Source organism: Electrophorus electricus, chromosome 6 (assembly GCF_041902795.1).
Source record: "Electrophorus electricus isolate QZ-2024a chromosome 6, ASM4190279v1, whole genome shotgun sequence".
Taxonomy (NCBI): Eukaryota; Metazoa; Chordata; class Actinopteri; order Gymnotiformes; family Gymnotidae; genus Electrophorus; species Electrophorus electricus.
This window is the reverse complement of record NC_137502.1, coordinates 29,553,884-29,573,459: the sequence shown is the minus strand read 5'-3', so window position 1 is coordinate 29,573,459 and position 19,576 is coordinate 29,553,884. Positions and strand designations below refer to the sequence as shown.

Below are 19,576 nucleotides of genomic sequence, written 5' to 3'. Positions count from 1 at the left end.
TGTAAAGTTTATATACTAGGAATTATTTTTAAAGGAAAAAAACTTGCAAAAATATTTCCTAAAATACTGGAAAGTGTTTTAAAATCCTCTTAAAATTCAAAATTTCATGACTGTAATTGTTAAAACAGCATAGACTGCATTAATGTGAACACATTTGCTGCATCAAAAAATTGAACACAAGTTGCGTGTTACATGTCCCAACACATTTGACACATGGCTGCGTTAAAAAATAACACAACATGAGTTATTTATAACACATCTTTTCTCAGGGAGCACATTGTTATTTGTAATGACAGTTCAGTGAGGTGTTTCTTGACATGTTCTATGCGTATGAGAGCCATTAGAACAAAGAGCAGGCCATTGCACTCTCATTAAGCTGCGTGGTGGTGCCCAGCTGCCTTTTATCTTGCCTGCTTGACAGGTTTTCCTCAAATGCCCCAGACAGGACATCTGACAGTTTCAGATAAGAAGCGATTGAAGTGCACAAGGTGAATGAATCAGCTCAAACACACGCTAAAAATATCTCAGCTTGCATTTCCTTACTGCTATAAAAGGTATGAGCTCACCTGGGTAGTTGAACCCTTAATGCACAGTGGAACTGAGAGTGCAGTTTTTACAGGTAAGTTATTTAAAAAAATAATCAATCAATTAAAATAGAATATTACAGAAGGCTTTCTTTCTAGTAATCACCAATGAAAATGTGGCAATTGCATAATTGAAAAATTTGTGGATAAAATAATTTTTTTTTCTATGAATAAATACTTTTTTATGAATATGCAAAAGTGTCACCATAATGCAAGTGCTATAATAAAATAAAATGCTATAACAATACTAAAGTATTATAAAATTATGACAATGCCAATAATGCCAATTTTAAGTTACTTTGGCACAAAAGAAATCAAATATGATTTTTAAATTAAAGTAAATGTTTTTATTTGAATTAAAATGCATGTTATTAAAAGATGTTTTCAGATTGTATGTAAATGAAGTGTATGTTTAAAAAATCTAAATGTATATGCTATAGAGTGTAATCTATTGCTGGCCTCCTAATTGACAAATAAAAATAATTTAATGGTACAAGAATATATTATTCTAAAGGACAATAACCAAGCAATGGAGGTTTTGTGTGTGTGTGTGTGTGTGTGTGTGTGTGTGTGTGTGTGTGTGTGTATATATATATATATATATATATATATATATATACACACACAGAAGTAAAAAATCTTGCAAAACTAGCTCCTTTAAAAAAATTACTTTTCCCCCAGTTCATTCCAAAGGCTTACAAAATCCTCTGTTGAATGTTCCAGCCACAAGTGGACTATTAGCTCAGTAAGAAAAGCCTGCGTTGTACACTACTCCATGTCCACACACCAGAACCTTAGACGATGAAGAGCATGCAATGGAATGCGTGTGCGCTGCTTGCAGTCTGTATTCTACCCATCAGCTTCTCAGGCAAGACACGCTCCATCTGCAGATTTTCTTCTTCTTTTATTTTTTACACATAACCATATCAGTCACACTTGGTTGTGTTTAAAGTAGCCTTCCATTTAAGTATCAATGTCTACTTTCCTTAGGAGCGCAACGCGTCGACCAAATAACCCCGAGGTATGGTAGCACCAATGGAGCCACACGACTGACACTTATAGGGGACGGTGAGAGTAGTAGCTGACGCTATTAAGGAACAATAAAAAATTAGCGTGCAAAAAGCTGGATACTTAGTAGTGGCTAAACTGCAGGCTTCCTCTCACCAAATAAATGCATTTTTTCTCTGTTTAAAACAAATACCAGGCTTTGCCGACCAGTTCACTCTTAACACTAATGACCCCAACTTTGGCAACATTGTGACTCTGGTGTCCAGAACAAGAGTCTTTCCCTGTGATGTAGAGAGAGATTCCACACATTCCAGCAGGATAACGTGCTACACCAGGTAACCCAGCTAAAACCAATAGAGGTTGGTACATCATAGAACACGGCATGAAAAAAGCAAAGGTGTGCATGAGGGAATCATGGGAATTCTTATTTCTGTGTTAGATGTAGCTGTCATTGCATATGATTTGGAACAGTGGTACATGAATGTACAGTGAATTGCAGTGTCCAGTGAGATCCAAACCCAGGCAGATTTTTGTGTCATGAGTTAACCTTAGTTTTGGATATAGCTATACTTACTACATTGTACAAATATAAGCTACTTCATTGAAAATCAGTTTTTTTCTAGCACTACCTGGCACTAGATGGTAGCACATCAAGACCTGAAACCAAAAATATCAAAGCCACATTTTATGAACATGTTGACACAGGATTGTGTTGACCTCGGACCTATGGAAACTTCAAAAGCTTTTGGTCACATATTGGTCACTTATTGATGAGGCCATTATGGAAAATTGCTCCCTCTCAGTGGTTTTATGAGTGCTTGAGCACATGTACTGAATTCTTGACAGAGCTGGTTGGCTTTTTTAGAGCAATGCCTGAGGATGACTATGAGGTCCAGCTCACAGTGAATGGTGTTCCTGTGCCTTCCAGTAGTATATGTAATGGAATGCAGTGGAATTACTGGTGCATGTTCCATGTAAGTATCACCGTTGTCTGTTTTTTTAACGGAGCCGAACATAAATGAATTCAGAGTACACCTATATGCTCGTAGTTGATATTCATATATTCATGTTGTTCACAGACCCTTTGGTACCGCACCCCCTCTATCCAGTCTATCACCCCTCTCACCGGCCTGCCAGGTGCACATTTATCCCAAGCTATATATTACGTGATCACGTAACATCAAACTGAGCAGATCTGCATGTTCTTGATAAATGCATTTACAATCTATTTCTCCTGTATCAATATCTAGGCACTGTGGTTCGTCTCCAGGGAAGAATTTTCACTGATGTCTATGGCAGCAACACTGCGCTAAGTTCCAATGGTCTGAATGTGCGTTTTTTGAGGTACTAAAATATTAAAAGTCAAATTCATTTATATAGCTTGTTTTACAACATGTGATGTCACAAAACAGCTTCACAAATATTTGAGCCCAGATGCCTAATATTCATCACCACTGGCTCTACAGTACAACTACTAAAAAGTCATGTCATGTATAATTAAATTGCTCTTGATGCATAATTCAGTTGTTCTTATTGTTTTCTACTTTGCAGAGCATACATGGGAGGGATGCCCTGCAATCTTTTACAGCCGAACTCAGATGATCTGTGAGTGTATGGCAGATGGGTTTTAAATCTAGTTGCATGACCGTGCTCCAGTATTTATCAAGTAGCCTTTGCCCCTCAGGTACGGCCTGACTTTGGACTCTGAATACAGTGACTGGGGTTACATGAGCTGTAAAATGACTGGAACATATGTGGGTAAGGGAACCTGTTCGTGCTTTGTGGAAGTGCCTCCTGTGAAATTCTACAGTCTGGTATACGTTGGGTTTAGTGGGTGATCTCTTTGTCTTGGCTAGGACATCACAACCTCAGCTACATTCTTGACAGTGAATTTGGAAGGTCGGTGAAGTACTTGTATCTCATCTCATACCATCTCATTAGTTCCCATCAGGTTCCTGTAACTGGGGGAAAAAATCACATGCATATTTCCTGTTTCAGGAGCTTGCCAGACTTTGACGTCTACCATGTGTCAGCTTTGAACAAGCTGGCAATGTTCCAAACCTATGCAGGTACTGAAACATTTATATTGAAACAAATCCACACAGACCAGTGCATGAGGATAAAGGATGTTAACTATCGCTTTGTAATCACAGCTGTTTACTCAACTTTTTTTCAGAGGTCACTGGAGTGTCCCCTTCTGAGGGCAGCATTCTTGGTGGTACATTGCTTACGATTCAAGGACATTACTTTGATGAGACAGACCGTCCAGCAAAGGTTTTAGTGGGAGGTAATTTGGGGAGCAAAATTGCCACCATTGATGCTATTGTGTCACACTGGCAGGTTTGAACCAACCATTCATGCAGTAGCACAAAAATGCATTCTAACGTGGATCATTAAATACTAAGAACATTCTGATCATTTTTATGTTCACTGCTGTTAAATTGTCAAACCCCCCTGCAAAAATGTAATGAATGTTCATCCAGTGAAACCTATTTATGGAAAATGATTGATGATTTGTTTAATCTGTCCTGTCTTTGTCTCTTGTACTCCTTCCTACAAGCTTTGTAAAGCTTTGTACAATTAACTTCTCAATTCAGAGTTGACCTCAAATGACTTCTAAACACAAAATTACAATGCTTTGTATGCAATTACAATGCTTTGTATCCACAATGCTTTGTGGTGATGGGCAGTTTCATTCATCATTGTCATTTGTACATAATAGCTCTTTTGTTTTCTCAAGGTCATGAGTGTGAGGTGCAAAGCGTGGCAGACACAGTGATCACCTGCAGGACCCCAGCATATGAGTGGAGCAACAGAACAATGTTTCCAGGTGAAGTGATGCCAGCATGCAGCACTGTGTCAGCAGATTGCTTCAACACAATGACATATTGTAATGACCAGACTGCCTTGACAAAATGACAAATAGTAATGATCAGAGTGCCTTGACACAATGACCTTGCTGTGACTTAGCTCCTTTGGTGTTTCATAGCAACCTGATGACATCAATGGATACCAATGCTAATCATAAAATACTGTACATAGTACAGTAATAAGCATCAAACACACTTAAATATAGAGGTATAAAGTACCTCCAAAATAAGGGCTTATGCAATTAATAAATAGCTAAGGAAAAAACATACATTTTTCTTTATGACTTAAAGGCTTACTTAAGGGTAATTTCTGACAGTTGAGGATTTGTGTCATATTTTCAGGTGGCAGGGGATTCAAAATGGAGATGTGGAATAATACCAATGTACTCAATCTGGAGGATGTTTTGAACTATAAATCTAGTCGGCCTGGGTACTCTGTCCAGTGGGTGGACTCACTGTCCTACCTGTGGCCCACAGAAATCGATTACTTTGTGGCTCGATTCAGTGGCTTCTTTGTTCCCATGGAGACGGACAACTACTATTTCTTAATCAAAGGAGATGACCGAATTCAGCTGTATTTTAGTAAAACTGGTCATCCTGATGATAAGGTACTGAATGGACCGTTCAAAAACGGTCTAAAACATTTTAGAATATTAAAACACTGGGCCATGACACTTCCTTTATTGTATCTTTCATGGTATTGAGCGTGCCTTGACTTGAATGTACTTATTCTGTCACATTTCTCTGTTGCTAATGCTGGCTAATGACATGACTCACCACATCAACTCAAAGGAAGTGACCTATAGCACTATTAACACATCATACTAAATATCAAAAATATATTATTAACTTTATCATTCTAAAACTCCAAATTAGCATTCAGGTTTTCACATTAATATATTAACTATACTTTTTAAAACTAGATATTTGTGTTAGGGTATCTGAACTTTGAATATGTCTTTGTAAAGTAACAAATTTTATTTTTATAAATAATGAACACTCAATTGTTTAATTTCCTTTCCCAAGGTCAAGATTGCATATCTGAATTCTTACACCACGAGTTTCTTTACAAGTTCAACCCAGAGGTCAGAGGTCATGCTCCTGGAAGAAGGAAAACCGTAAGTTGAGTTTGCGCTACCCAATAAAACATGTTTTTTTTTCACCTTGTTTTCCCCATTTTCTTATATTCGCTCCTCGAATATGTTTATTTAGGTATTATATTGAGGTCTTGTTCCAGCAGTACACAGCTGTCTCCTCAGTTGATGTGGCATTTTTCAAAGAGAGAAGCTTCTTTACTGCTCAGCAGACTGTCGATGCTGTTAACGAAAAGCAGATAATATATTCCCGTTATGACATATTGGATGAGAAGCAGGTTTGTTAGAGACACAGTTTCAACCACCATGACTTTTTTTTTTATAGTATGCAATTGTTTGCTTTTTGAATACTTAATAGTGTTTTGAAGTAAGTATTATTTGATTCCATCCCAACTGCTCATAGTTGTTTGTTTACTTGTGGTTTAGGTGGTTCATTTTGAGGGCTGGAACCCAGCTCCCTCTGTCCAGGAGGTGCAGAGAGTGACAGTCACCAGTGGCTGCTTCTCTCTGGGCAGCTGTGACTATACCTACTATACCCTTAGCTATGGAGTCCAAAGAACAGGTTTTGTTTCTCCAATGGTCTGGATAGCTGTTAATCCCATGCACTGTTTAGCATCTGATTTCCCTCAACAGTGTCAACAGTGTTGTATTTCTGTATTGTGGTTGTGGGGCTGACACTGTCCTGTTTCCTGCTCCAGGTCCGATTCCCGTAAGTGCACCTGCACAGGTGGTAGAGGCTGAGCTGAACGCTCTATGGACCATTAAACCAGACACTGTCACAGTCACGAAACAGGGCCCAGCTGCACAGTCACAGTACACGATTACATTCAGCTCTAGCAGAGGTAACACAATATCTGTGAACATGAAATTTCTACTTTCTTTATTTAAAAAAAAACCAATCTGTTTCCAAAGCATTGTCGTTATCTCTGTGTCAGGTGACTTTGAGGAGCTTAGCTATTGGACAGATGGGAGCGATGTGAACATCACCGTCACTGAGGACGTCAAAGGAAAAGCCGACTTGCAGACATTTACGCTTCTGTGGGGGGGCATCCCTTCAAGCCCTGTGCCTTACAACGCCTCAGCAGACGTGGTGCGTTTGTCTGTCCAAAGACACTGCCTTTTGGTTTCAAGGAGAACCCCTTGTTCCAAGCACTAAACATAACCAGTATCTATTGCCATGAGAATGTCTTTTTAAAAATCTTATTTGTTCTTGTTATATAAAGGAATGTTGCTTTTGTCTTAAGGTGCTGTCTGCACTGGAGGATATGGTGTCTGCTGCATGTCCCAAGAAGCTTCTGAATGTCGAGAATTCTTTTGTAAAATATTTCAGAGACTATGAGACTGATAGCACAGGGGTAAGCTTAGCAAAAAGTATTTTAATTTTAATTATTTCCTTAATTATTTAATTATTTAATTATTTTTTTACATTATTTTTACATGTAGATGAGTTTTCAGCTGGCCCATCCAAGCATTTAATTCTTAAAAGAAAAGGTCCAAGAAGAACAATATACTTTAGAGATATCTAATTCTTTTGAAATCTGCATTCACATTGTAATTAAAATATTTTGCATTTTAATATTTATATATGTTTATACAAGGTTTATATTGTCACATTCAAAAGAACATTGTAGCATTAGCTGGTTTTATATAAGCAAATAAAAATTTGCACAGATCATAAATGCTAAATCATCATAAACTTCAATGTTTCTGAATATTTCTAATTGATGACCCACACCTGTATGACAGCAAGATTTGAAGGGATGAAGGAAATCAAACAGAATTTAGTACTACTGTTTAGTAGCATTGTGTCAAAGGCCCTGTGCAATTAGGAGAAGCAGGATTCTAAAATGTGATCTTTCAGGCACAAAGGGCTTCAAACCTCGAGTGTGCTTAGTTCTCAGGTGACCTGAGCACCAGAGGCACCAGGGTCTCCGACGCCGAGCCCTTCTGCGGTCGCTGGTCCCTCATGAACCCGACCGTTCTGTTCAGGTCTGATGACGTGACTTTGACTGGAGAAGCCTATGGACCAGTGTCACTTCAGCAGCATGGCACAGTAAGCACCCATCTCAGGGGTTTGTGATACTAGCGTGCAGTTGTTTGACGTAATCAGTAACATCCCCCTCCCCAACACCCATTTTCATAAATAGGTTTGTTTGACATAATGGACCTTTATTCACAGGATATGTAAGTGCCTAATTACACCTGTGAGTCTTACGTGTTCTCATTTTCTCTCAGCTCTGCTTTGCGTATCGGGGATACCCAAGGAACAGCCTGGAAGTGGTGTTTAACTACCAGGATAGCTCCGGAGCTAGCTTCTCCAGGACCACTGTAATCCCTGAATTGTTTGAAGCAGGGGATGTGTAAGTTGGAACTTCATGGAGACCCAAATAAATTGTTAAGAAAAAGAACCTAAATAAATAGTCAAAAAGAAAGAAAAAAAGTAAATTCCATTAAAAAAAAATTTTTTTTGCAAGTACAGGTTGATTTTGTCTTGATTGTCTATAATTTATAATAATGCAGTTTGGTGTATTTGCAGATGGAAATACACATGTGTGAATATTTTTGGGGATCTGCAGACAAGCTTCCCTGGCACTAACTACAATCTGCTTGAGATACATCTGTACAGAGACACTGGGGACTACTACATAGACACAGTTCAGCTTGGTAGAACAGTCACCGTGGCTGACCCAAATGGTGATCAACAATAATTTTATACAAACTATTGCTTCAAATAATGTACACAAAAATGGTCCATATTGTAACATAAAAACAAGAATAAGGAATAAATATTTTCCTTGAACAAATAAAATCACCACTTGCCATGAACATATGAGAACCGTGAAACTATATTGTTCTCAGTGTGTTAATTTAACGTTGGTTTCATGGTGTTAACATTGGTGATGTTGCTGTTACATGAAATACATTGTCATTGTAAATACATTCACTCATGTCCTTAATGCCCTTGTCTGCATGCCTGGTGGTAGTGGTTACCATGGAGAGACGACCTCCTGCTCTGGCCGATTCTGGTCATTTCTTCCAGTGGCTCTCCGTGCAGAAGCTGGGAGGAGCGCCACGTGTCGAGTATGAGATCACCGTCTCTGGGTTCCACTGTGCTTCTGATTTCCCTCTAATGGAGATAGGCTTTCTTCAGGTGAGTGTGACGGAAGGAAGATATCAGTACAGAGCAAGAAATATCTAGTACAAAGCAAGAAAAGGACACTTCTCTTGTAACTTTTTCCTGCACCCATTAGTAAAAACGAAGTCATCTAGAAATCTATAGTGTTCAGGAAAAATTTAAAGTGTTTTATCTCTTTTGTTTTAAATCCCAAAGAGAACGGGCACCTGGATGGAGGATACGCTGGCGTTTGCCCAGGACAACGCCACAGTCAGCGTGGAACGCGTGCAGAAAGCCAGCCCCCCTCTCAACGGTAGCTTCAGCGTGGAGATCTTCAGCCAGCGCGTGGAAGGTCAGCCTGTGCCTCCTCCCTCTTCTTGCCTCGAGGCTTGCCTGCTCCCAGCATACCTCACACACGCTTGCTAAATTAAAAAAATAAAGCAGTGGGACAATGCTCCTTGGACTATTGTGATGCACCATATCTGCGGGTGCCGCAGGCCTGGCCACGGATATCAGCACACAGGATCTGCGGTACGCCCTGCAAGGCATTCCAGCCCTGGGCCAGCTGAAAGTGGATAGGACAGGGGGCTGCAGAGGCTACTTCTGGACCATTGAGTGGCTTTCTATGCCAGGCAGCCAGCCTCTACTCCAGGTGAAACACCGCCATGTAATGGGGTGGGGCACAGCTTCCTTTTTGAAGACCTTAAACACGTTAATCCCCCCCCCCCTTTTTTTTGTGCTTTGTGATATCTTTGCTAGATCAATGACTCTGCTGTTGTGGGTGTAAACCCCTCTGTGGTAGCAATAGTCGAACAGCGAGGAGGCCTTTTCAAGCAAAGTATTATGGGAGATTTCCTGCGAGTTCCTACAGATAAGACACAGGTGCATATGGTTACTCTTTAATACTCCTATAGCACCTGTATGGCAGTGACAGACCAATCTGCCATTTGGTTGGATTTTATGCAGTGCTGGGTTTTGCTACTGCATGGAGTGTTTTAATTTTAGTTCAGTTTAATTTTTTTAGTTAATTTGTTCAGTTTACACACTGTTGATGTTGATGATTTGTTTAATGTATATTGGTTATTGGCTTAGTTAACTACTGAAATCATATATATATATATATATATATATATATATATATATATATATATATATATATATATATATATTCATTCATATGGTATAGTGCATGCAATAATTGTTAATATGTGGCCAGAAATTAGTAATAAAAATGTATTATAGTAAATCAGTAAAAAGCAGTGACTGAATATGCATTGTGCTCTCTGAGAATGAGCCAGACACCAGCAAAACTGTAATATCTTTTTGTGCGACTGTTATATCTTTTCAGGTTGAAGTTTTTATCAATGGTATCCCATCCATATGTTCCTATGACTGCAGCTTCACCTGGAGTGAAGCTAGGACACCAGTTGTGACAGGAATCTCCCCAACACAAGGTAGAACACAATTTAATTTCGTGATGCAAACTGTGACTGTTGATCTGCTGTTGATCAGTGTTAATGCTAACTTGATTGGTCACTGTTTATAGGAGCCAGCGCTCTAGGAACAGTCCTCAGTGTCTCAGGATCTGGATTTGATGTAAATTCCACAGTGCTGATTGGGAACATCCAGTGCACAGTTCTCTATGTTAACAGTAAGTTAACATGTATAGCAGCTACAAAGACAAGCCACAACAGACATGTTGGTAAAAAGAATGTAAAAAAACACAAGCGTAATACACTCTTATGTAAAATGTCATCCAAGATAATGATTCATCCAGTTAATTATGTGTGTTTCAGACACATGGTTGAACTGTAGCATTGGCGCTGCCAGTGCTGGACTGTACCCAGTCTCTCTGAGTTTCCCAGGCTTGGGCTATGCTCAGTACCAAGGAGGCAAGGTTTTCAACTTCACCTACCAGATGGGAGTGACCTCCATAGTCCCCACGGCAGGCAGCATTACTGGTAAATTGGAGACCTGGAAATGTAACCAGTTGTTACCAAAAATGGATTAACTTTTACAATTTGCTTCTGCTTTTTGCACAGTTGTTAATAGAATTATATAACTGAATGACACTCTTACTTATGGAATTGTGCAGTCATAGGCTTATTCTCCAAACACGGTGTTCTTTAGGAGGAACGATCATAACCATTTCTGGCTATGGCTTCAGCCAGGACACCACAGTCACCATTGGGAACGCTTTATGTTTCATCATCGACATGAACCTGCAGCAGCTCAGATGTAGAGCGCCTGCTGTATGTGGATGAGTTGATTCTGTATTTGTTATGCTGTGTGGGTAGTAACTATTTGAATGGTGGCACTTAGAGACTATAAATTACTAAACAGGTGGATGATCAGTCATGCAACAACAAGAGGAACATGGTGCATAAGAATTAAATATTATATATATATATATATATATATATATATATATATATTTTATCAGGGAACTTGGATTCTATGCTAATTTACCAATGTTAATATTACTGTGAATAATATTTATAATATGTTTATATAATTACACTTGCCACTAATAATGATACTGGGTATTTTGTAGTTAACAAAGAAGATAGCATACATGTAAGAATCTGTTTGCTGAGATTTATAAAAACTGTGCTGACTAATGTTCTTGATTGCATAGCATGTTTAAATAGCTAAGTGCTAGTTACCATCTACCAAAGCTTGATAAAATGTGTACATAAATTAAAGCAATTCAACTAAGTGAAAGCAATTTTCATCAAACAATTATTACATCCAACATATCTTCACACACAAAGCTTTATGTGTGAAGTGAATTAGATTTGTTGTTCTGGCACTGTCTGAAATATTGAGCTTTTCTGTGGTCTGGTTTAGGGGCCAGCCGGAGCGAAGGCACTGACCCTGCTGAAGGGGGAGACGCAGGTTGTGGCAAGTGACTCTTTCACATATGACACCAACCTGACAGCAATCATTACTGGTGTGAGCCCACAGAGAACAACTGTGTTAGGTAAGGTCCCAGAGTAATGGAAGTTTAGAGCCACACTCAACTGTGTTAGGTAAAGTCCTGGAGTAATGGAAGTTTAGAGCCACACTCAACTGTGTTAGGTAAGGTCCCAGAGTAATGGAGGTTTAGAGCCACACTCAGCTGTGTTAGGTAAGGTCCCAGAGTAATGGAAGATTAGAGCCACACTCAGCAGCTCAACATGATAAAAAGGATCAGTCATATTTTCTCATAATATCCACAAAATGAATTGATCCAGCCTGTTTTTATCACCATTGAGATTTCAGTAGAAGATTGTTACCTTTTTTAAAAAATAGGATCTTTTCATAATTGTTCAGTAAACAAAACCCTGTAGCTGTAACACAAGGAAGAGTATCCAATTGCAAGAGGATTGGGGATATGTGCGAGTAGGCCTGGCAGCGTGGAGCTGAATGTGGTTCCTGGGGTTAGTTACAGTAGGCTGTGAAGAAAAAATGTTTTTCATTTATATAACCCATTACCAGATTGTTTTTACTATACATTTTACCCCTTCTACCGTACTATACTGGCTGCAAATGGCACGTACTATTTGGAGCCAGATCTGGTATGACGGTTTTTTTTTGTTTGTTTTTTTATGGTAACTATTCAAGTTAAAGATATTATATGAGGACATCTCAGGAGTTGGTCCGCAATTTTCTGCAACTTTCCTTTTTTTTTCATAACTGCTGGCATTTTTGCTGATCTCATTTACTGCGGATTTCCCTGCTATGATTTATTTCACAATTTCCTATCTAGGCGAGGGTTTAAATGCGCTTTGCATATAGCTTGTTGTGTACCATGTTTTACCAAGATTGTTTATATTCAAAAATGTAAAAGAGAATTTTAGACAAATATGTGTCTCTGTATCATTTCTTTTATCTTTTATGTATTCCTGCTGTGTCGTATAGGGCATGACATTCTCAACATCACGGGTAAAAACTTCGAGGCCTGGGCCAGTGGCAGCGCCGTGCTCATTGGTGAAACTGAGTGTGCCGTGCAGCTTTGGGCCAGTGACGTCATTACTTGTCAGTTACCCGCACTCCCCCCTGCGGTCTACAGTGTCAGCGTTCGTGTGGGAAACCGTGGCTATCCCCAGATCAGGTTTCCATTGGCATTACTGCCATTATCACATTAATTTAAACCAGTGCTACAGTTTGAATGCCACAAAATGCCCCATGCAAACGTGTGATAAAATTTAAAAATACTCTTCTGTTGTGACTGCAGACTTACACAGTGATTATTTAATGTAACAAATTATTGTTTTTTATATCTCCCTATTTACCCCAAATCCAGCGCTGATGTGCACACCACCATCGAGTATGTTTTGCAAGTGACTGGCCTCTATCCACAGCAAGGCTCTCTATATGGTGGCACCACAGTGACAATCGCTGGTTCTGGATTCAGCCCTGTTCTTGCAGACAACAGTGTCACACTGGGTGCACTATCTTGATATGACATCACGTGTATTTCAATTCTGTCCTGTAGAAGTCTCCGAAGATCTTTTTTTCTCTCCATCTGTTGTACATTGCTGGAGATAATATGTCTTAATGTTAATCTCAGCTGAACCTATTAGAAAATCATGCAGGATCTTGTTTACTGAAATCACAGTCTTGGCAATGAAATTGCAGTTTTAATCATTAGAACAGTGGTATGAGTTTAGCTAAACTGAGTCTCATCTTGTCTGCATAGGTGACACGCGCTGTGAAGTCACTAATGCCTGGGACCATCAGCTGGAGTGCGTCACCCAGACTAATGAGCAAACATATACAGTTACAAACCAAGGCTTCGACTTCAGTAAGTATATAACCATCAGTCGTCCTGCCCCAAAGGCAGAGAAATCTTACAGGGGGTTTGGGTTCATTAATTTAGAACCATGCAAAATTTTCTTCCACTGCTTTTAGGAGCAAATTTCCCCCCTAATATTTAGGTATAAATCTGTGCTACTTCAGAATCTTTCAGTTGTGTGTGTCTATGCCTGTATTCATTCAGACTACGGTCAGGGGTACGCGTGGAGTCCCGCTGTGGTGATGGCGTCTCTAGGAGACACAGTGGTCTGGAGCTGGGAGGCCCTGCCTTTTGTGTTCGGCCTGGGCTACCGAGTCTTCAGCGTGGCCACCCCCAGCAGCACGGAGTTTGATGGAGTGACCTTCAACAGCGGCAACACTAGAACAGCTACAGGTACCAAGACCATAAAAGCTTACGCCTGACATATTCATTCAAATTGGTCCCAGCTAAATTGCAAAGATCACATTAGTTACTCAGAAAGATTTCAATATAGATGTGCTACTCGGAGGGAATTAGTCAACCAGAAGTAGAAAGTGCTCTAACAATCTAAGAAACATGAAGTGACTCTCCTTGCTGAAGGATCATGCCATTTACTGTTTTTCTGCATTCTACAAAATAACAATATAAAGCATTATTCCAAGGTTTACTTTTAAATGCCCACATGAATGAAGTAACTCTAAATAAAGTGTATTTAGCATTTTAATGTAAAAGTTATCCAAAATCAAAAACTAAAATAATTGATGGGAAATGGGTGATATTTGGTTTTTCGTTGCTAGGGCTCAAATAATTAATGTTTCTTTTCTCTCAAGTTGTCAGGCACTGATTATCTTGAGCTCTTAATTTAGACAATGGAAACCTGCCTAAGCGACATAATTTCTTGAAAGAGGATCTTACCCTACGGGTGTACCTGCCTGGGCATGTCCGTGTAGGAGTTGCTGGCACGTGTTTCTCTGTCCATAGGGTTCTTCAGCTACCGTTTCACGACCCCTGGGGTGTACTACTACAGCAGCGGCTACATCGATTCAGCAAACCAGAGAAGCATGCAGGGCGTGGTGAATGTCAGGCCACTAGAGGAGACGAACGGTTTGCTCCACGTTACTATAGGGGGATTTCAAGCTCTCCAGCACCTAGGTACAAACACATACACCCTACCTGGCCTAGTGCCTAATTCGGCTACGTCTTCTAAACGTTCTGTCTATGCAGCCTTTCAGTTTCAGGTGTAATGTAAAATGGACCTCAAAGGATGCAGAACTTCCATTAACTACCTGAATTATGAACGTGCAAATTCTTTGGCTGTTGCTGTTTTTTTTTTCCCTTTCAGTGAAGCATCACTGAAGTAACACATTACATGAGAGTAATGCCCTTAATCAAAGGTTAGGCCTAATCTTCATGTTGAAAATACAGTTCCAGAAAACGTGAATGGGTCGGTGTCTGATTGTGTGGCCTTCTCCGAGTGCCCTGGATCTAACAGGACGTCCAGCGGCCTCTACTTCAGTTTCTCCACCTGTCCCAGCCCCATTGTCACCTCCATCTCACCCAGACAAGGCACAGTGTATGACCCCATTGTCATCCAGGGATCTGGCTTCAGCAACACCCCTTGTGCCAATGAGGTGGGCAGAGATCCAAAGCTGGAGTTAAAATCACGTGTCCACTCAAGGCAGTTTAACATCCTAATTGACCTTGACACACCTTTAAGAATGTTTCCATCAGTGGTCCAACATATAGTGTTTTTGCTTTGTTTCAGTTTCAGGTGTTAATTATCATTCCTTTGTCTAGTGTTCCTTATCCATCCACCTGATATGGCTCTTTGTTTTCATAGGTCATGATTGGAAACGTTTCCTGTAACGTGATCAGCAGCACCTCCACTGAGATGATCTGCCTCCTGCAGCCCAACAGTGGTGCGCCTGTTGGTATGCCCCTGCCCGTCAGTGTGCATATCAGCAACCTGGGCAACGCCATGCTCACCATGCCCAGCGAGTCTGCCCGCCGCTTCGTGCTTTTACCTGTGGTGGATACCATCTCGCCTGTGGCAGGCAGCACGACAGGCCATACCCGTGTACTCATCACCGGATCCGGCCTCACCGACGGCGCGGTCACAGTGGCCGGTGCCCCGTGCATCACCGTGTCCAGCAACTACACTCACATCACGTGTGACACGTCTCCGTCACCAGCACACACCGGAGACGTCTCTGTCCTTGCTGCCGGCGTCTCTTCGTCCTGCAATGGCGACTGCTCCTACGAATACTCCGAGTCCATGGCCCCCATGGTTTTTTCCATTTACCCCAGCTCCGTCAGCGGGAATCTCACGGCCGTCTTCGTAAATGGCAGCGGGTTTGGTGACCACCTTGAAGATCTCATTGTGTACGCGGATAACATCGTGCTCGATGTCATGGAGGTCACGGACACCAACATGATGCTGTTGGTTGGACCCTTGCCCGCCGGTCCACATGCCCTTCTGGTGGTGGTTCTAAGCAAAGGGCTGGCCCACGGAGACACAGTGCTCACCAGCCTGCCCCTGGCCAGCTTACAGCCCAGCTCAGGAAGCCTTGCAGGAGGAACCCTGCTGACAATCACAGGGAACGGCTTTGTAGTGGGGAACACCAGTGTGATGCTGGGGTCCTGCCCTTGCTCCATAGTGCAGGGAACTCCCTTCATGGTGACATGTTTGACATGTGCCAATGTCGAAAGGCAGGTGCAGGTAAATATTCAGGTGTTTGGGGTGATTTACCCACCTCTGAGCTTCAACTACACTCGTCAGCAAACTCCGGAGATCACCAGTGTGAGTCCTGCAACAGGTGGGTGATGCATCTCCAGCCATGTTAATTCAATGTAGAGAGAGCTGCTATTTAATTGCTTCAGTTACTCATTCAACATTTCCCAAAAGTAACTAAATAAAAACTTGCCCTCAAAGTTCAAAGTTCAAAGTTCAAAATTAGTTAATTAGAGAACATACACTTCCATTCAGATAGCCGAGGGCTCACGATGGTGTGCTTATTCTTTTCACATTCAGGTCCCAGTGGGATAGCGATCACCGTGTCTGGTTCTGGGTTTGGCTTGGATGCTGGCCTTGTTTCAGTGGCAATAGCTGGTGTGGCATGTGATGTGTCCTCCATCACGGACATGGTGTTGCAGTGCACTGTGGGGTCCCATCCAGGAGGAACATACCCAGTCACGCTGCATCACCAGGTCAAAGGTGATGCCCTGAACCAGGCCGACTTCACCTATGAGCTTCGACTGACCCTGGTCACGCCTAATGAAGGTAGTCAAAAATGTGACCCTCTCTTGATACATCTGATAAAGGCTCATATTGCTGTTGTGGTAACTGCAAGGTAACAGGAACCTTTGCTCTACGTTGTTTTAGGAAGTTACGGTGGAGGTGCGTTGGTGACAGTCCAAGGCTCTGGGTTTGACCCACAGTCTTCTAGAGTACTGATCTGCAGAGGGGAATGCAGTGTCAACAGAAACACATCTACGTCCTCTGCAATCTACTGCGAGGTTCCACCCAACAACGGTGTGTGCCTTCAGGATCAGAACAGAACCTACCACATGTACTTGTAGATCCAAAATCTTCTCCTCTGTAGTCCAACGTAGGGCTTTGCAGGCGAGCAGGCTTGAGATAAAGGCCGTTTAACTGCATGAATGCACCTTAAGGCCCCAAGTGTCTTCTGTGACAGGAGCTCAAGGGGAGGAGCCATGCTCAGTGACAGTGCTGAACGCCTATGGGTCAGCCAACATGACGAACGGCTATACCTACAAAGCCAGCCTGACTCCCGTCATTACGGATGTGTCACCACGCAGGGGAGGAACAGCTGGGGGCACTCTGCTTACCATCACCGGCTTTGCTTTCAGGTCAGGAGTTGCACCTAGTGCAAGGAAGAAGTGGGCCTCTTGCATGCTCACCAAAAACAGCACATCATCATGATATACTGCTAATGAATCAAAGAAGATTTTGGCATTGTTAATTACTAAGAGCTCACTAAGGCAAACCATCACTCATACATAGTATCCCTAGTCATTATAACCTAACCAAGGCATATGTGTGGGATAAATATTTCATAAATACAGGTGGCGTATGAGTTTGAAACCTGATCAGGGGACAGGCCTAGTTTGTGTTCTTGCACACAGTACAGCAACGCTAAACTGATCTTGATCTTGAACAGGAGCTCTCGAACCTTCCCTCTTCTACCTCTGGCACCCCTGACACTAGAGCAGCTTCTCTTCATAGTGACCCCTCCTGTTCCAATTATTGCTTAAATTAATCTGCTCACAAGATAGTGCCAACCAAGCATATAAAATTATGCATTTTAGTTTGCTGACGGCTTCGGCGTGATGGCACTTGAGGTAAGGACAAACATCAACACATGATCATCTCAGTTCAGGGCAGAGCGATGATCTAACTCTGTTTTGGCAGACCACACATTTACAGCCTATTGCATTGAGTATGTTTCAATCAAATGAAATTTATTAGAACAGTTCTTCACAGATGTGCATGTGCCAGTCACATGCACAAGGAAGCAGCAACAAAGCGACCTGCCAGTTAGATAAAAGCTTGCGTGCAAGACTTTAAAAATGGGCTGGACTACACACAACAAACTCTACCAACACATCATGGTCTTTAGTTCTGTAACCTGGAGACTCACTCCAAGTTGTATTCAAACGCAGGTCTCCATGTAAAAGAGACCAAGATAAACTGAGCAAGCTCACAGCAAACACAAGAGCTAAAAAACACTAAAAGAAAACCTAAAATTGCTCAAAAATCAGCTTTCACAACCAAGGACGTCAAAGGCTAAAGAAAGACAGAAAGAGATGTGGAAAAGCCAGAGGAAAAACTCTCAAGTGGGGACTCAAGAGAGAAAAGTACAATTCAAGGTAATAGCTAAGTTCAAGAGGCAAGAGAGAGAAAGGAGACCCCAGAGAAAGCTCTTCAGGTCTGAAATACCAGCTTTGTCTTTCATAAGAACAAAGACTGAGCATGCTCGAGCTTGTGTGCTTCTCTGAAGTATCCCAATGAACAGATGTTGCAAATTACTCTTGATTACTGTGACGCGGCCCTTTGCCTTCCTCTGGTGGCCGAATATGGACTACCCGGCCAAGTTAACTTTGATTAAATGCCTAAAATGAATCCATGAATGTATAAGCTGTGTCCCTAGCAAGTCAGAAAATGAAGTGACCAAACTGGTTTGCAAAAATACTTAAAAAATACTGCAAAAAATATTAAATAATTTTAAATTGTAAATAATTATTATAAATAATTTTTATTCAAGCGACAATGGTGTGTCCGAGTAGACCCTGGTGGTTTAGTGTTTTCAGGAGAGGAGAGCTGTTTGAGGAGCAGTGTAACCTGTGCTTACTATTATAATTGAAGTATGAAGCATTTTTTCATAAGGTCACTGCCACTGTGCTCCATAAAATGCAATAAATAAGTATTTCAACAAAATTGTATAACAGTAATACAAAGAAACTTCTTATCTTGTATTGGTTTAGCCTAATAAAGAAAAAGGAAACAAATGTAATCAAATACATGGATTAGGTCTTTCAATAAATGCTAAAATATAATAAAAATCTAACTGCTTAGTCAAGCAAATTCTTTGCCAGGATAGGCTATAGGCTAGTCCCTACTATTGTTGAATGTGAAATTAATAATGCAATTAATAATCCAATTAATTACCCAATTTATTATTTTAGGTAGGCACAGTGCATGAACAGTTTAGTCCAACTGACTTTATGATTTTCAATTACAAAATTTATAACTGTCCTTAAGCAATTGTATTGTCACTTTGTGGATAATGCCCAAAACTGGTGTGCAACCTGTAAAACTTTACATCAACATTATTTCTATTCAATTTTATTAAATGATTTCCATAAGACTTACTTAAGCATACAAACCGTGATGAAGTAATGAATTTTAAAATGATGAAAAGAAATTAACGCATAATTTTTAAAATCTATATATCATTCAGAGATGATTTAGGCCTATGTGTTCATGTCAGTGGGTAACATTGGGTTATTAATACATACAATTACTACATTACTAAATACAATAGTGCCACATTTTGGTCAGATATGTAGGATTGATTGCAAAGTTGTCACAGTAACATCTGTTTAATGTCACTCAATATATTGTA

The 19,576-nt window shown here is 40.8% G+C and overlaps 1 protein-coding gene across 5 annotated transcripts in view; it reads left to right on the top strand.

The window, feature by feature from the left end:
* The first annotated feature begins 431 nt into the window (after positions 1–431).
* pkhd1l1.1 (PKHD1 like 1, tandem duplicate 1) overlaps positions 432–19,576 on the top strand; it is a 35,812-nt gene continuing 16,667 nt past the window's right edge. The window contains exons 1-42 of one of the 5 annotated variants that reach the window (XM_081716305.1): positions 432–619; positions 1,308–1,452; positions 1,575–1,652; positions 1,789–1,927; positions 2,458–2,566; positions 2,672–2,729; positions 2,843–2,936; positions 3,144–3,197; positions 3,277–3,350; positions 3,449–3,491; positions 3,591–3,661; positions 3,769–3,879; positions 4,333–4,422; positions 4,805–5,070; positions 5,489–5,580; positions 5,675–5,834; positions 5,983–6,118; positions 6,255–6,398; positions 6,492–6,646; positions 6,801–6,911; positions 7,451–7,609; positions 7,792–7,916; positions 8,093–8,250; positions 8,541–8,707; positions 8,888–9,023; positions 9,169–9,323; positions 9,431–9,553; positions 10,020–10,125; positions 10,218–10,322; positions 10,468–10,632; positions 10,802–10,923; positions 11,522–11,654; positions 12,575–12,767; positions 12,960–13,102; positions 13,356–13,460; positions 13,656–13,844; positions 14,412–14,582; positions 14,856–15,061; positions 15,271–16,246; positions 16,462–16,710; positions 16,813–16,962; positions 17,126–17,300. In XM_081716305.1, coding sequence (XP_081572431.1) covers positions 1,386–1,452; positions 1,575–1,652; positions 1,789–1,927; positions 2,458–2,566; positions 2,672–2,729; positions 2,843–2,936; positions 3,144–3,197; positions 3,277–3,350; positions 3,449–3,491; positions 3,591–3,661; positions 3,769–3,879; positions 4,333–4,422; positions 4,805–5,070; positions 5,489–5,580; positions 5,675–5,834; positions 5,983–6,118; positions 6,255–6,398; positions 6,492–6,646; positions 6,801–6,911; positions 7,451–7,609; positions 7,792–7,916; positions 8,093–8,250; positions 8,541–8,707; positions 8,888–9,023; positions 9,169–9,323; positions 9,431–9,553; positions 10,020–10,125; positions 10,218–10,322; positions 10,468–10,632; positions 10,802–10,923; positions 11,522–11,654; positions 12,575–12,767; positions 12,960–13,102; positions 13,356–13,460; positions 13,656–13,844; positions 14,412–14,582; positions 14,856–15,061; positions 15,271–16,246; positions 16,462–16,710; positions 16,813–16,962; positions 17,126–17,300 — 6,263 coding nt within the window. In that variant the 5' untranslated portion in view covers positions 432–619; positions 1,308–1,385. The other 4 variants (XM_081716302.1, XM_081716301.1, XM_081716303.1 and 1 more) reach the window with 4 other exon arrangements.